The 17,949-nt window shown below is 40.6% G+C and overlaps 1 protein-coding gene across 14 annotated transcripts in view; it reads right to left on the bottom strand.

The window, feature by feature from the left end:
* Nucleotides 1–8,667: 8,667 nt before the first annotated feature.
* LOC124266195 overlaps nucleotides 8,668–17,949 on the bottom strand; it is a 34,809-nt gene continuing 25,527 nt past the window's right edge. For 4 of the 14 annotated variants that reach the window (XR_006895666.1, XR_006895667.1, XR_006895675.1 and 1 more), the window contains one exon: nucleotides 8,668–9,180. Coding sequence is in view for 2 of the 14 variants with exons in the window: in XM_046700998.1 (XP_046556954.1) it covers nucleotides 10,239–10,364; nucleotides 11,716–11,948; nucleotides 12,885–13,025; nucleotides 13,987–14,229 (743 nt within the window). In the remaining 12 variants the exon portion in view is untranslated. Of the gene's footprint in view, nucleotides 9,181–9,705; nucleotides 9,885–10,104; nucleotides 10,365–11,715; nucleotides 11,949–12,884; nucleotides 13,026–13,986; nucleotides 14,230–17,949 lie in introns of those variants that run through there. The other 10 variants (XM_046700998.1, XM_046700999.1, XR_006895668.1 and 7 more) reach the window with 7 other exon arrangements.

The raw sequence follows: 17,949 nt of genomic DNA, 5'->3' as shown, positions 1-17,949 counted from the left end.
TGCCCCTGTTTGATAGGTCGTAAAATGATTCACAATGCATCTGGCTCACTGGTTACACCTGTTATGTGTTTTTGCTCTTCTTCAATGTAGTTCTGTAACGCACAATGGGATTGATATAATATCAAGTCCGTACCAGACCGCCAAACTTTTCTAGCGGGAGAGCCACGTTTTGAGATTTCCACGATTTCCAGGTTTCTGTTTGTCAGAGCTCGCTGTACGACAGAGCACGCTGCACGACGTGTTTGCAAGGATTAGAAGGAGCGTACTGTTGCAATATACAAGTGCTTAGATGTATCAAATAATACTGATTAATGATTATGTATTCAGTTAAATGAATTGGTCTCAAAATTCTAAACTGGTTATTGTACTAAGTTGCGCACTAGGACGGGACCCGGTCAACAGGAAACGAGACTGTTGTGTAATCAATGTTTTGACTTGAAACCATTCTGCCAAATTAGCATAATGTCACTCATGAAATACACTTCGACATATTACAAGACGCATTTCCCTCCAAACTTGTCAAACACATGCTTCATCAATCTCTCAGTGTTGACCAATTAGAGATGTTATTTGATGCTGACCAGCAGTAGAGGCGATTACTGGTTGGAGACAATGGACGCGGGGAACAGTGGTCAACAACATCCCGCGCCTTTCCCACGTGCTTGTTAACATACGCGTGTGTGTATAAATACATTATAACATAGGTCAATATCAATAGTAAATGGTTAATCTTCAGTTAGCCCGATACCTCGAAAACATGCTCTCTACAAAAACACTGCAAGTCGGGATTCCACCAACTGAAGACGTATTTCACAGGTTGGATACCGTAGCATACATTGCATTCACGTCAGTGAATGAACGATTTCATCATCGTATATATACGGAGGCTTCTCGTTTAAGATGAATCACAAAGCTCTCTCGTTATCTGTGTTCGGTTACTTTGTTTGGCTTCTTGGTTTCACCGTGGCTTCAAGTCGTTACTACCGAGCACATATGTCGTCGTCGATGAACGTCAAATTCAACGTGACGCCGTTATTGACGTTCACGTCGACGTCCCTCCTGGCGTGCACGCAGGCCTGTACGCGTACATCAGCGTGCCACTCCTTCAATACGGGACCCGGAGGGAGATGTGAGCTTCTTGGTTCCTTACTGTGTGACGGACATGGGGATTTGGTACCGGAAGTGGGATTTCGCTATTATGACATCGACCCTGACCTTGGGGATGGAGTAAGTACTTTCATTTTAAGAGTTAAGGAATTACGATTTTATTTTATTTTTACAAATCCCTCACACGCAAAACATATATTGTCATTGGTTTAAAGAAGGTGAACCTCAACTGATTAGAATCAGTCATTGGAAACCCATTGTGGTGAAGAGCGGCGGTGACGGGTTAGAGCGTATCATCGAACGGCTTGGATCGTCGCTTATCAATAACTATCAATCACTGGATTATCCGACTGGGCACAGCGTGGTATAAACGTTATCTGTATTTTCACTGTACTCTAAACTGGGACAGACTGACATGGTAAAGTGCGTGTACAGGCCGTTTAGCAAATGCCTGCATTGTAGCTACATGCATAATCGAACAGAGGACGTCGTTCAACAAAGGTGGCGCTGTACACTGCTGCAATTTCGCACGTAGTTGAATCATGTACGTATGACAGAAGCGATTTAACGAAAACTGCATTTCATTTGGTAAGTCAGCTCACCACGAACAGGTTTTATAACAGTCAAAATGCAAAGAGTGTGTGAGTATGATTTTACGCCGCTTTCAGCAAATAGTCCAGCTGTACCACAGCAGGCCAGGTCTTCACACATTGTGCCCATGTAGGGAGTCGAGAACGTGAATTTTGAATAAGGACATACGGTTCGACAAAATTACAGAAACCGATGACGTTTTCGTGGGTATTGTCATCTTATTTTATTTTATGTGGTCGCTGAAACATATCCACCCAATACAGCCCATGCAAGTCTAGAATATGTGGCAAGTCTACGTTTCTGCAGTTTCTGTAAATGAAGAAAGTCTCTAAGCCTCCATTTATTATACTTAATTGAGATAATTTAAGAACTTGTCTTGTTTCCATTTAAGAGACGATATTCTAGTCTGTTATCATGCATGTCTGTACTTTATCTTTTTGGACAGTCGAATACCATATGTGATTTTTCTTTACTGCCAGAAAATGTCAGAATTCTTGTGCTACCAAGTAACAAATAACTATTTCCTTGTTTGTCCTTACCACCTAATCCCGTCAGTCGCCAGTCACAAGCTCATCTTGTTTTGGACCAATGTTCTTACCCAGAGTTTTAATATAGCACTCACAGGGCATGTTCGAAGCTTACGTATAACGGTTACTGCATGAATACCATATACTAGTAACGGTGAACGCGTTACTACAGTACTGTGCTTACTGTCTCACGTACTAGATATACGTGTTGTGTTACCGTTGTGTTATGCGTGGCTTTCAATGTAGGGTGGGAATGAACGCACTCGTACACCATGTTTTCTCGGACAATAGAACACGCTGAAATCGAATATTCAGTGCTATGTGTTATGATATGAAAATAGGTGACATTCCAATGTTTAGCATACACATGGCTGTTGTCGGACGGGGATTTTCCTCTATGACGTCATAGTTTACATGTCAGATAGGGTATGTCCCGATACTACCGGGTGGCTGAAACGTGAGATGAGGTCCTCCGTCGTCAGGATCCCACACAAGTTAAAATTTCCTTTTCCCCTTCTTCTTCTGCTGTTTTCCTCCTGGGCCAGAAGAACTGCTGGCTGTTCATTGTTGTTCCTGTCGTTAATATAGTTACCAACAAATTTGACGAAAGAGGAAGATGAAATAACTGTCACACTGTAAATATACAGAGGGAAACAAATAAGGGGTCACCACTTCATGGCAGTGTTCCTTTATGTATTCTCAGATTTCCTCCCACAGCACTATTCAAAGCTGGTAATGACAACATGAAAATTAAAACAGGAAAATATTAAAGGAACGCTTGAGTTTTCCTATGTCCCTTTATTTGTTTCTCTCAGTATATATTCCTTAAAACGTACAAATGATTAATAATCCAAAGCACCAAACATGTTTCAACACGTACAACTACATGCAAATATATCGATTAGATTGTGTTGGTCATTAAGGAATATAACGAACTATTTCTTTGGTTCACAGTAAAATGACAAGTAAGAAAGTTCCAAATATATTGTTCCTATGTTACATGTGGACTTTTAATAGTTAGCCGAGAATCCGAAGAATGAGTGAGTGAGTGAGTTAAGTTTTACGCCGCTTTTAGCAATATTCCAGCAATATCACGGCGGGGGACACCAGAAATGGGCTTCACACATCGTACCCATGTGTGTCGTAAAACCAGCAAATGAACAAAGGAACGTGCTTTAATAAACAACCGTATTTAATTTAATTAAGTTTGCACATCAGTATGAAGGTACTAGTGCTGGGAATTGGTTGGAATCTCACAATTGATGATTGGTTCAATACCAACGACCAATCATCGAAAAAAATTGGTTAACGTTATTTTTAGATTTTCCTATTCAGGTTGTAGTTGCAGAAAAGTAAGACTATAAAGAAAAACATTTGGTTCTCTGTTGTTGTTTTTTTGTTTTATTTAGAAACGGCACAAATTACATTTGCAAATTTCACATCCAGTGTAAAATGATTCAGTTCCAGTGTAACATTACCTTCCCAGATTCTTCAAGAAATATTCAGTCATGACTTTTCAGAAAGTGAAGTGAGTTTTCTAAGAATTAAACACGTTTTCCGGCCCTGACAACGTCCTAGTTTTTTCCCATCATCAAGTATTTCAAACTCTATTACAGCGGTTCAAAAATCGTTTGTGTTCCATTATGAGAAAATGTGATCGATTGCTTGGTTGTTTGGCCACTGCGACCAATCTTCGATTATTTCAATTAATCGGAACACCACTAGAAGGTACCAATATTGCAGAACAAAGCGGTGGCAGTACAAGGTAAAAGGTAAACTATAATACAAGTGCAGTCATAGACTAACAACTAGTCTCTGAAATGAACATATTTTACTGAAAAAAACGTTCATAGTAAAAAAATATATATACATATATCAGTAGGCCTCGTTGACCTTCTGAACTAACGTCTACACAAGAGTGTCCCAGGGTACAGAGAGATCACACAAAATGATGGTCTTCTTGTGGCTTGAGATGTAATGTGAAATGCTCCCCTTATATATCTAACAACAAGTTGCCAGATCTTTCTATAAAAACTCATATGGGTCACAACATGGGTGGAAGCCACTAGAGCTCTGTCTACATAGAGCACACCACTGCCCCTTATTGAATCCACAGGTATATCGTTGGTTGGTTTGGTTGGTTTGTTGTTTAACGCCACACTCAGCAATATTCCAGCTATATGGCGGCGGTCTGTAAATAATCGAGTCTGGACAAGACAATCCAGTGATCTACAGCATGCGCATCGATCTACGCAATTCGGATACGATGACAAGTGTCAACCAAGTCAGCGAGGCTGACCACCCGTTCCCATTAGTCGGCTCTTACGACAAGCATGGGTTACTGAAGATCAATTCTAACCTGGATCTTCACGGGTCACAGGTATAATGTAGATGAAACGTTGTTACACAAGGTATAACACTGCCTCAAAACAACTCACACTTTACAAAATTGATAATATGTACTTTCGTATTTCAGCCACCGATTAAAGGTTATGATACTAAAATCAGTAAAAAAATACAGTCCCTGTCATTGATCTTCACAGAGTTTACAGACGGCCTACACGAGGCCTGCATGCATGGAAGACCACAAGTGCTCCCCAAAGTGTCGTAAGTCTCTGGTACTTTATACAGTAGAACCTCTCTACACCAAACTTTCTCTCATTGTCACCCTGTATGTAATATGATGCACCGTAAAACACGGCATCATCTTACTATCTTTGATCCGACGTTTGATCCATCTATCTGATCCTTCATTTCTGCACTGGTCTAATTGTTGCGTGGTGGACACAGGGGGTCAAGTTCTTTGTGTACAGTTGCGTCGTTTAGTTCTGCCAGGAACCTACAAATCCAATCCAAAGACTTCCGTTGTCACTGAGGATTTCCTCCTCATTGTCCTGACATGCCGTGATGAAGCTGGAACACTTTGAAAAGCGGTGTTAGTCTCAATTCACATATTCATTGTTGATGCTTGTCTTCAATCTGTGGGTCAAAGTTCTGTTGTATTTGTGGCTTTGTCGCTCTTTGGTTCATTTTGACATGTTTTGCTTGTATTTGCGTCACAATGCGACAACGCAATAATGTCCCCTCTAGGATTCCGTATAAACAAATTGTCTGGAAATACCTGGTCGCCACGCATTCACAAAATAGGTACAGAACCATCTAGTCATCCATCTTGAATCAGTTTCCCAGTTTATGTCATTATGTCATTACAAAACAAATTCATGATTCATTTCATGACCAGGAACGATGCATATATTGGGGACGTCATGCAAGACAGACGCTGACTGCAGGGACGTCACGGCAGCGGCGTGTAGAGCGGCCACATGTCAGTGCAAGCCACACTTTCACACAAGACACGCCTATGATTCGTGTGTAGAAGGTACATAGTATTACTTTTATATACTTCTGAAGCTTAAAAACTATTTTTACCCAATTACTAAATTAATGTATACAGTGGAAGCCCTCCAAACCGGCTGACCTCCAATCCGGCATACTCTCAATATCGGCACTAGAAATTTAGACTTGCCACATTTTCTAGACTTGCGCTTTCTTGGATATATTTGCTTCAGGGTCTGTATGATAAACTAGTGCTTTACCGGATGATATCTTTGTTGATGAATAAGGAATATGATGACTATCAACACGTTGTTCACTCGTATTTTAGGGCACACGGAAGATCATTCTCAGGTTGAAAAAAGAAAATTTCTCTAAACCGGCGCGCCCTTAATACCGGTATTTTTTTGCCGGTCCCAACGAATGCCGGTTTAGCGGGCTTCCACTGTATATATTTATTGCATATATTATACAATGTGTAAAGCCGTGATATTGCTGGAATATTGCTAAAAGCGGGTCAAAACTATACTCACTCATTCGTTGTTGTGACTAATAGCGTGTTATCTAATCTTGAAGACTTAGTGTATATTTACTCGGACGAACACGCCGTTGAACGTTACACTGATAGTAACAGTCGCATCGCGACATTGCGGGCTTGTCAGTAGTGAAGGATTGAGTGTAAAGTCCCTGGTGACAGCATATCTTACACGGTATTAAAGCAATCAGGTGTCAGCTTATTGGTGGACAATAACCAACACTATGGAATGCAACGTTTTGGCTATTAGTATTTGTCGCATTGTCGCGGTTATTTTGACGTGCTATGTATGCTTGGTTTTGTAAGGGTGACAACGCCACAATGCGACAACGCGACAGCGCGAAAATGTCCTTCCTAGGATTCCATACAACACTGTCACAGAAAGTTTGTTTGATGTTTAACGCCGCACTCAGCAGTATTCCAACTATATGGCGACGGTTTGTATTTGTCGAGTCTGAACCAGACAATCCAGTGATCAACATCATGAGCATCGATCTACACAATTGGGATACGATGACATATGTCAACCAAGTCAGTGAGCCTGACCACCCGATCCCGTTAGTCACCTCTTACGACAAGCATGGTTTACTGAAGCCCAGTTTTAAGCATCATGTAAGTGTCTGATCTTTTAATCACTGGATTGTCAGGTCAAAACTCGAATATTTACAGCTGTAAGTTTGACAACTGCTGACATAGACAGGAATGAAGCAACATATTTGTACCGTCGACCATGGTCATCGGATCTTGGTAAGATCAATAGAGCAAAACCTTAGATGATTGGCCGTCCACACCTTCCATCTAATAAATGGCCAATGTCCAATGACAAGATGCTTTAATGACGGCACAATCGGGTTCACTTGAAATTAATTAGTGACACGCGAAGAAAGGTCATGGTCCATTTTGAATATTTATTGTTTATATGATCACGTGTCTATCCTCTACGATAGTTTGACATATTTTCGATGGATAAACTTCAAAATATGTATATTAATTTGAAACTGCTTTCTCTGTAGCTCAACACTGCACCTCCTTCAGCACCAACTTCACCGTCACCCGCGGCTACGCCCTCACCGACTACAACAATGATGTATATATGTCCGGATACACTTTCAGCCAGTGCAGACTCGCCTGTATCAGCGCCACCTATCTCTGTCGCAGTTTTGAATTCGGTCCATCTTCAGGGTCCTGCTTCCTGAGTTTGAACTCCTGTTCCGACATGAAGAACGTGTTCTGCGGTACCAATGCCCAGTTTGACTACTACAGCCGCGACTGCAACTAGATCCTGACCTAGCAGCATCGGTGGCGGCGAGGTAGCCCAGTGGTTAAATCTTCACTTCTTACGAAATCGGACTGGGTTCTATTCCCGTATAGACAATCCAGCAAGATGGTGCACTGTACTTTCAACATCTTTCCTTCACCCAATCACATTTATATCATATTTATCCCCCCCCATAAAATTATTACTTTCTAAATGAGGCAATATTGTTGAAACTACCTTCTGTATATTCATTGTTCATTAAAACTTTGTATCCAGTTCCCAAAACATAGCACAGAGGGTTCCGGATGGGTTAGAGCATATCTAAACATGGCTGCAGATAATTCTGTACTACATTATGAGCAAGGTGGTTCAGTCAAGCCATAGTATACTTCCGCGATATCTAAAGTTAAGTCAGTAAATACAAAGAAACTGTCCAACTGATAATGCCAGAGACATATTGAATTTGTATTTCTAATGTAATTTCGCTCATATTATATTAAAGAAGTTGTATATCCATAGAACTCACCTCGTTGTTCATTTCTAATGCATACGACAGCACATCCGGTCAGTTATCTATATTTATTGAGGCTCTAACGGAGTGAGAAGTGACGGTGGATGGACAACAAATACTAATACAAAACATGTAACATGCTATAAAACATTTTTTCTACCTGCTTTTAACTATTCTGGATATATAAATATTATATTCTCTCCTAAATACATACATGTTCTACACAAAGAACCTCATACAGCCCATGTTAGGTGGCGACTAACGGGATCGGGCTCGCTGACTTGGTTGGCATACGTCATCGTGTCCCAATTGCAAAGGTCGATGCTCATGATGTCAATCACTGGATTGTCAAGACTCCTTACAGACCTAAGCAATATATTGAGCTGACTAGGACGTCAAAAATAAACAAACTACACAAAGGACGGCTACTTAACACTTGCAACCATTGAAAACCCGGGTTACAAATGGTCTTCAACAACCAATGCTTGTCATAAGAGGCGACTAACGGGGTCGGTGGTCAGTCGGTCGTTGACATATGTCATCGTTTCCCAGTTGCGTAGATCGATGCTCATGATGTCAATCACTGGTTTGTCTGCACCAGATTCAATTATTTACAGACTGCCATATATATAGCTGGAATATGGAGTGCTTAAACAACAAACAAAACCTTTAAACTCATACACTATGGATAAGATTACTATGGATAAGATTATTATCTTGCTTCATGGTCTGTGGGAAGAGAATGGGTAACTGAACTCAATCAGTGTTTCCGGGAGATAGTAACAGAAAACATGATGTCAAATAATTAAAAAAATATTACTTTTATTTCAACAAGAGTCATTCAAATTAATCCAGACATTTATCAATAATTGTATACGGATGATGTCATTTGAAAGCGTCCATTTGATAACTGCACTAACAGTGTCCCCAAATCAAAATGTTATCTATGTTGAACAGATTTGTGCGTCGTTACATAAAGACGCTATGTCGACGCTGGAAAAATCTGTCTTGATTATTTTCCCAGTAGGATCTTGAAATAATATAAATGGATTCCTTGTGATAAAACCAGGTGTCAATGAAAAGGGGAATCTTTTCCTAGTCACACATTCAGCAGGGCCATACCTGCATACATATGTATTTACCCATTCAGCACGAACATACATCTATATATGTATATTTACCCATTCAGCAGGAACATACCTGTATATATATGTATATTTATCCATCAGCAGGAACATACATCTATATATGTGTATTTACCCATTCAGCAGGAACATACATCTATATATGTATATTTACCCATTCAGCAGGAACATACCTGTATATATATGTATATTTACCCATCAGCAGGAACACACATGTGTATATATGTATATTTACCCATTCAGCAGGAACATACATGCATTTATTACCTACGAGAGCGAAAATATCGGGGTTCATATTTTTCATACGATGCCCAAGGGCAAAATATCACTTTGCCATGGTGACGTGACGTCAGGAACAATGCTATGACGTCACGTTTCTTCTATGACGTTGCGTTCTACATGCGGCGACGGCGGGTAGCCAGCCAATGTTTGAAAGTAGATTTGGGTTTATTTTCCTCAATTTGACGACTTCGGTAATAAACAGAATATAATATTCGTGCCAATATCACACTATGTTTACGACACTCGTGCCTAATTATCGGTATATCCCTCGCTCTCGCTCGGGAAATACCAACATTTAGCCACTCGTGTCGTAAACATAGTATGACATGTGCACTCATAATATATTCTCTATGTATGTATATTTACCCATTCAGCAGGAACATACATGTATATTTACCCATTCAGCAGGAACATACATGTATATTTACCCATTCAGCAGGAACATACATGTATATTTACCCATTCAGCAGGAACATACATGCATATATGTATATATTTACCCATTCAGCAGGAACATACATGCATATGTATATTTTACCATTCAGCAGGAACATACCTGCATGTATATATATTTACCCATTCAGCAGAAACATACCTGCATATATGTATATTTACCAAGCTGAATAATGAAATTTTCTCCGAATGGTTTGGATATGGGGAACATGTCACTGTTACTAAACGTTATATTTGAAAGTCAAAACTAATAAATGTTGAATTTTTTTATCAATATGTATATACATATGTATCAATGATTCTACAAAATTAATTGTCTCAAGTATTGCACGAAGTCTCTAGATTAAAAACGACTATTAAAAAAATAATTACATGTTTTATAACACCAGCCTCGCTATAATGAAGCGATTACTTTACATTTTCGGTGGTATTGTATCTACATATTTGATTTACAACATGTCATATTCATCAAAAAGCAAAGAGAGAGTTTAGTTGATCATGTGGCGCTATATGGAGGGGGCGCCACGGTGTAAACGGGGGCCGGGTTCTGCACTCCGTACTGGGGGTTGAGGGCCATGTTGTTCTGCACTACCGTCTGGCCGCCGTACATAACGGGGGAACGCTGAAAACAAATAATGTGGTATGGGGTTATCAGTGAACGGGTGCGTTTGAAAAATATGTCAATGAATTCATGTGTTGAAGACCATCCTCATGGTGTGAGGTTATTAGTAAATAAGTGCGTTTGAAAAAAATGTTTCCACCCGTGAAGATCCGGGTTAGAATTGGTCTTCAGTAATCCATGCTTGTCGTAATTATGGGGCGTTTAACGGGATCGGGTGGTCAGACTCGCTGACTTGGTTGACACATGTCAAAGTATCCAAATTGTGTAGATCGATACTCATGTTGTTGATCACTGGATTGTCTGGTCAAGACTCGATGTCATCGTATCCCGACTCCGTTTGCTAATGATGCCAATCACTGGACTACCCTGTTCAGTCCCGTTTAATTACAGACAGCTAATTAACTGGTGCTGTATGTTTTCAGCGAGTGAGTGCGTTTAGTTTTACGCCGCACTCAGCAATATTCCAGCTATATGACGGCTGTCTGTAAATAATCGAGTCTGAACCAGACAATCCAGTGATCAACAGCATGACTATCGATCAAAGCAATAGGGATACTATGATATGTGCCAACCAAGTCAGCGAGTCTGACCACCCAATCCCCTTAGTCGGAGACCAATTCTGAGCCGAGTTCTCACGCGTGTCAACGTGGGGAAGGCAAAGGTAGAAAATGTCCCAGACGTTTTTCACTTTGATGACGTCCATGTTGCTGATCACAAGGATCAGAAGGATCATAATCGGAGAAACCAGAAAACGCTGAAGGGTAGTGAATGAGTGAGTGAGTAAGCGGGTTTTTTCCCCACTTATACGGCACGTCAGCTTGTGTGAGATAATTTCGATGTGATGCTGATCTCAGATGTGATCACTTTGATAAAGTCCACGAGGACTATGGTACTGGCAAACCAAGAAACACACATGTAATTATAGCGAATATGGTATTTGAACCCACGGTCATAAGTTCCTGGCACGCACAAGGGAGGTAACTAGCATTATACGTATGGGCCACCCGTCTGTAGTGTAAGACGTAGTACTTTGAATTTATGGAGGAGCAGGATGTACAATTACGGAAAACAAAGCCGTTCTTTAAAAACAAATGATCAAACTACATTCAAAACCATTCAAAAAAACAATGCAGTAAAACTACGTTTATAACAGACTCAAGTGGACCACCAATTTTAGTTCGTTACAACCCTAGTTCGTTTTACCGTTTGATTAAAATATACAGCAAGAGGCGTGACCAAACAATTCGTTTTATCCGTCATTTCGTTATAAACGTGTTCGGTATAACTGTAGTTTACTGCACTTCGTTTAGTATCACTGATAACGCTCTAGTCAGGACTCGAAGTGTCTTACCCAAAACACAGTCCCGTATGTTCTTCGTCTATAGACTGCAAAAGAAATGCCGAAGAATATGAGGACGGTACAGGTGACGGCGATAGCAACACCGGCAATGCTTCCTGCTCCCCAGGTACAGGCGGAGGTTTCATCGGAGTCGTCGGTGCAGTCGTCGTAGCCGTCACAAGTGACGGAGCTGTCCACACATCGGCCGTTATCACAATCATATTCGCCATATTCGTCACAGACACCTGCAGAAGAGCATAACTCTGGTATTGAAGTACTTGTTTTGTTTCAAATTGTTTGTTCCTTGTTTAACGCCGCACGGGTGCGGCGTCAAACATAACTCACTCACTCACTACTGTTAGAAAGGTCTGCTTCGTATTTGTTGCTAGGTGTACCACTCAAATATATGCCTGCATTACGACATTGGAAATACTATGGTAAGTTATCGAACTAGGGTCAGACAAACCAGTGATAGATATTGTCAGCCAAGAGATGATGACACGATGACAGCTAGGTCACAAACCAGACCACCAGGCCCATTTAGTCGCCTTCCAGAAACAAAGGGTGGTGGTGACCCATCACCATATAGCTAAAAAAAGTCAATTTATGAGTCGATTTATTGAGTGCGTGGGTCATGGATTGACTTTGTGAAATTTGGCGTCATCTTGTCACAATGGTATGGTCGAGGCTGATACTTTCGTACATACTGCTGCAACATTTCTCCTAGTGCATACAACTGCAACAATGAATAACTGCATCGTATGGTCCAGATTCGAATGTTTGGAACAACCATACATCTGTAATTTTAAGAACGCAGCGTTAAACGACACAACATCTAACCCTGAGTACCCGTGAAGATCCGGGTTAGAATGTACCTTCAGCAACCCATGCTTGTCGTAAGAGGCGACTAACGGGATCGGGTGGTCAGGCTCGCTGGCTTGGTTGACACATGTCATTGGTCCCCAATTGTGCAGATCGATGCTCATGCTTTTGATCACTGGGTTTTCTGGTCCAGACTCGATTATTTACAGACCAACGCCATATAGCTGGAATATTGCTGAGTGCGACGTAAAACTAAACTCACTCACTCATTCTAACCCTGAGCCCCATTGCGGTTTAATAGCGTCGGTTTTAACATGGACCTTTGACGGACGGACGTTATATTTGACAGGCGAACTCACCATTGGCAAACTGCGACACCAAGATCCGGAATGACCCGGTCTGCCCCGACTGGAGACGTTTGAGTCTGACCACTACACTGTCGCCAGTGCTTGTCCAGGGCTGGTCAAACGGCGTCGTGTAGCCACACACACCCGACTGACCTGAAACACACACACACGTGCCTCCTCATGTTATAACATATCAGGATAGATAGGTTTCAGACACGTATACAACCAGGAACAACCTTTCATTCCGAGACATAGGATTCTAATTATACTATTAATCTGCCTGAATACACTGCGGAGAACGTCTTATTTGTTGAATAACTGTAGGTCAGAAATATTTTTTTACGAATGCGATGTAGTAAGAGACTAAGGCAAAATAATATACTGAGGAAACGTGAAATCGAACCGTGAAAACGCCTTGGTTTTGCGCAAAGACACCAAGACATGATGATGGCAAACACAGAAATATCCCAATGCCTAAAGGGGTTGGTGGGGTAGCCTAGTGGTTAAATCGTTCGCTTATCACGCCGAAGACCCGGGTTCGATTCCCAAATTCGGTACAATGTGTAAAGCCAATGTCTGGTGTCCCCCGCCGTGATATTGCTGATACGTTCACTCACTCACTCACTCACTCACTCACTCACTCACTCACTCACTCACTCACTCACTCACTCACTCACTCACTCACTCACTCACTCACTCACTCCTCACTCACTCACTCACTCACTCACTCACTCACTCACTCACCCAACCCAATGCCGAAATGATCATTATGTTAATGTCAACCCATCGACAAGGCATCACCAGAAGTGGAAACGTTTCGGTGCAAGAGGTGTGACATCAGTACTGCAAAAATGGCATATCATCGAACGCCGTCATATAGCAGGAATATTGCTGATTGCGGCGATACACAGCGTACAAACACACAAAGAAGCCACGAGTCACTTAAGGGGAGGTTGGATAGCCTAGTGGTGAAAGCGTTCGCTCATCCCGCCGAAGACCTGGGTTCGATTGCCCACGAAATGTGAAGCCCATTTCTGGTGTCCCCGCCGTGATATTGCTGAAATATTGCTAAAAGCGGCGTAAAACTACACTCAGTCATTCACGAGTCACTTACTGCTCAGGAAGGTGCCAGATGGATCCTTGACATCCACACGACTGCGGGAGCAGTCGCCCAAAAGACCGTCAGGAAGGGAGATGTCGAGGAACTGCACAGAGAGGTAGGCGTTGGTGTGGTAGATGCTGCTTGCCGTGAACGTAACTGAGCATGTATCGTCGTAAGGCCAGGAGTAACTCCTTAGCTTCAGGATCACGGAATCGAAGACAGTGATTGTAGTGTCACAGTTGAAGTCGACGTAGTCTGGTGAAATACACATGGAGAATCACGGAATTGTTTACAACGTCTGATGTTATCGGTTCCCTTTTGCGCAGATCGATGCTCATGCTGTTGATCATTGGATCGTCTGGTCCAGACTCGATTATTTACACACTGCCGCCATATAGCTGGAATATTGCTGATTGCGGCGTAAAACTAAACTAAACTCACTCACTCACTTAATTATAACGTTTGATGAATAATTTTTAATCTCTATGATCACAATTATGTATTAATTATTTATGATAATGATATGATAACTACCCCTGAACCGGCCAAAACCGTTTCATGAAGGAAGCGACATCACCATATTCGCATAGAATTCATGTAGACTAACGCTTACTCTCTCAATATACATAATTTTGATAGCAACAAACAATTTCTTATGAATTGAAAAGGGGCCCCAGTGAGATGGGAGATTCCGAACCTGAACCTGGGGAAATCTAGACTTGCTACATTCAGAGTTTTGCAGAAAGGGAAAAAGATGCGGTTCGGGGACTGTGAGACAGACTAAGGATTTATGTTTATTATTATCATAATTCTTTATTTAATCTGTGATGATGTTCACCCAAATCCCGGAACATTACGAAATGCTGATCTTAAAATAATAAGTAACATTTAAACTTAGAGATAAGTTAGACATACTCCAGGCTGAACTGAAATCATATGATGTCATTTGTATTACAGAATCATGGTTGCACCATGGTATAGACAGCATTGATATAAACATTCCAGGTTTCCATTTACCATTAAGAAAAGACAGTCAGAGTAGGGGTGGAGGTGTAGCAGTATACATTACAAACTACTTATCTATCGAATGTATGAATGATTTAGACTAGCCTGCGCTTGAAGCAATATGGGTTAAAATAAGATGTAAGAATATACGAAATACGAGTGTTCCTTCCTGGTATCTGACCGAGCGAAAGCGAGGTCAGAAACCATAGGAAGGTCACGAGTTTCGTATAATTCGTATGTAATGAGACCGAGTGTGGTATTTTATTTATTACCCACGTCTTACGTGCATTGAATTGACAAAATAGCGTATTTTCGTTAGTGTTATGGTTTCAAACCGAAACCGGTTTCATAAAGAGGTTGCGGAAGAATTTTGTTCTGAAGTACACTTTTGGATGACGTCACACTGTATTGTCGTCACTACGCCATTCTCGTCTATCCCCTTGGTAACCGACGTCACGATGCATGTCAGTTGTTATCGCCTCTAGTACAGCCTCCTACAGTAAACTACTCCGTAGCACCCCGCTTCTTGGTTTGCAACTGCTTCACTCGGCTAACATCACTGGTGGAAACATTGCGTTTATGTTTTTCGATGGATATAATGTCTCAGTTCGACTCACAATTAAACAGCGACACGGCAACGTTCGCAATGTTTACATTCCCACAATGCATCTTACTTGTAGAATGAATGAATTCACGTGTTTGTTATGAATGAACAAGTAGTTCCGTCACAACGTGACCTAACTGAGAGGTCATCGGTTATCCAATCAAATCGTTAGAATCTCAGGTCAAGTCGTTACGACTCTGGTCAACGCGATACGACACTCGTGTAACGTACGAGATTAGTATGCAACTACCCATACGTTGACCACGAGGGTAATAAACGAAATTATCCAATTGGGACATTTTATAGGGCAGATAAATGCGACGCCCATTGGAATTTAATAGAAGAATCTGTTGATCTTGGCTTGATTATAATTGTGACTGGGGATTTTAATGAAGATATTCTAACCACAGATTCGAGCAGAGTTGATCAAATCAAATTGATAAATGGATTATCTCAAATCATAACCGATCCTAGAAGGGTTACCCCTACCTCTAGTACTTTGATTGGTCTTATCTTTGTTTCACATGTTGCTACTGTACTAGAATCCGGTGTACTTGATCCTATATGTAGTGATCACTGTCCTGTGTATGCTACTTTGAAGGAAATAATAACTAAAACAGTAACATATAAAAGAAAATTCTATGACTATACTTCAACCTAAATCGAAGCCCTTACTGATGAACTCTTTTGATTGGAATACAATACTTTCCTCTCGTGATGTAAATCAAGTAGCAGATCAATTAACCAATAATTATCATAATTAATCTACTAGTATGTAACAAACACGTGCCTAACAAAATTATCACTATCAGGCCAAAAGATGTGACATGGATGAACAATGAAACGCGGAGTTTGATCCGAAAAAGTAAACGCTGACATAAGATTGCTAAACGGCGCAACTTACCTTCCGATTGGACCAACTTCAGATTATACAGAAATACAGCTGTATCATCCGTCAGAACGGCAAAACAATTATGTACAGACAAAACTGATAATTTAATTAATGACATTGTCAAGCATAGAACTAAAGTCTGGTGGCGTCTGATTACAAATTATACAAAAGGCAAAAATTCATTAAGTTCCTTTCCCCCAGTATTAAATAATGATCAACGTTATGACGCTAGCACTGAAATTGCAAATATAATGAATGAATATTTCACAAATCAAACAAAAGTTAGTTATCCAGACTGGAACGTTGAAGAAGTTGTTTCGTATACTGAGAATTCTTTATGTGATGTTTATCTGAACCCAAGCGAAGTCTATGATATTCTTTCTTCTGTAGGTACTACAAAAGCAACAGGCCCAGGCGAAATTAATAATGTTTCTGAAAATAAGGCTCGATTTTTGGCTGCTCCTCTATCAGATGTCTTTGACCAATCCCTTTCTGAAAATACCTTTCCTCAAGTTTGGAAGGAAGCCTCTGTTGTCCCTATTTACAAAAAAGGTAGTATTAGTGACTGTTCCAAGTATAGACCAGTTGCACTCTGGCAAATTCTTTTTTGAAAAGTCCGTTTTCAAACAATCTTCAATTATTTCAGAGATAACGACATAGTTTCTAATCTCCAATGAATCCGGATTCAAACCAGGAGATTCTACTGGTAATCAAGTACGTATCTATATGATTTCATTGCCGGTGCAGTAGATAAGGGAAAAGAAATTAGAGCAGTATTTTGTGATGTAAGCAAAGCATTTGACAGGGTTTGGCACAAGGGTATCATTTATAAATTAAAAAGATATCGTATATATTAAAATGGTTTGAGAGTTATCTTGAAATTAGAGAACAACGTGTCGTTATTAGTGGATTTAGATCTGATAATGCTGTTTTTGCCGGTGTACCCCAGGGTTCAGTTTTGGGGCCGGTCTTGTTTATTGTTTATATAAATGATATAGTTGAAGGCATAAATAGTAATATACGCCTTTTTGCGGATGATACTACTTTATATGCGATCATTGATGATCCCGAGGTAAGTGCTATTGTAATGAACGATGATTTACAGCGAATTGCCGAATGTGCTGGGAAATGGCAAGTATCTTTTAATCCCAATAAGACAGAGTCAATACGCTTTATTCGTAAATTGCAACCAGCTCCAATGCCGAACCTAGCCATGAATGGTAATGTTATTAATTCCGTTCAAAGCCATAAACAGTTAGGTCTTATACTTCAGCATGATTGCTCATGGAATGAACACATTAACGACTGTGCTAAAAAAAGTGTCTAAGAAGTCTCAAATATCATTTAAACCGAAAAGCATTAGAAACCATGTACAAACAGTTCATATTACCAGTTTTTTTATTATTGCAGTCATATATGGGATAATTGTTTTAAACAGCAAGCAGATATACTTGAAAAGCTCAATCTTGATGCT

Source organism: Haliotis rubra, unplaced genomic scaffold (assembly GCF_003918875.1).
Source record: "Haliotis rubra isolate DU_JTF1 unplaced genomic scaffold, ASM391887v1 Scf1239, whole genome shotgun sequence".
NCBI lineage: Eukaryota > Metazoa > Mollusca > Gastropoda > Lepetellida > Haliotidae > Haliotis > Haliotis rubra.
Note: the sequence above shows the minus strand (reverse complement) of the source record. Positions and strands in the feature narration are given on the sequence as shown.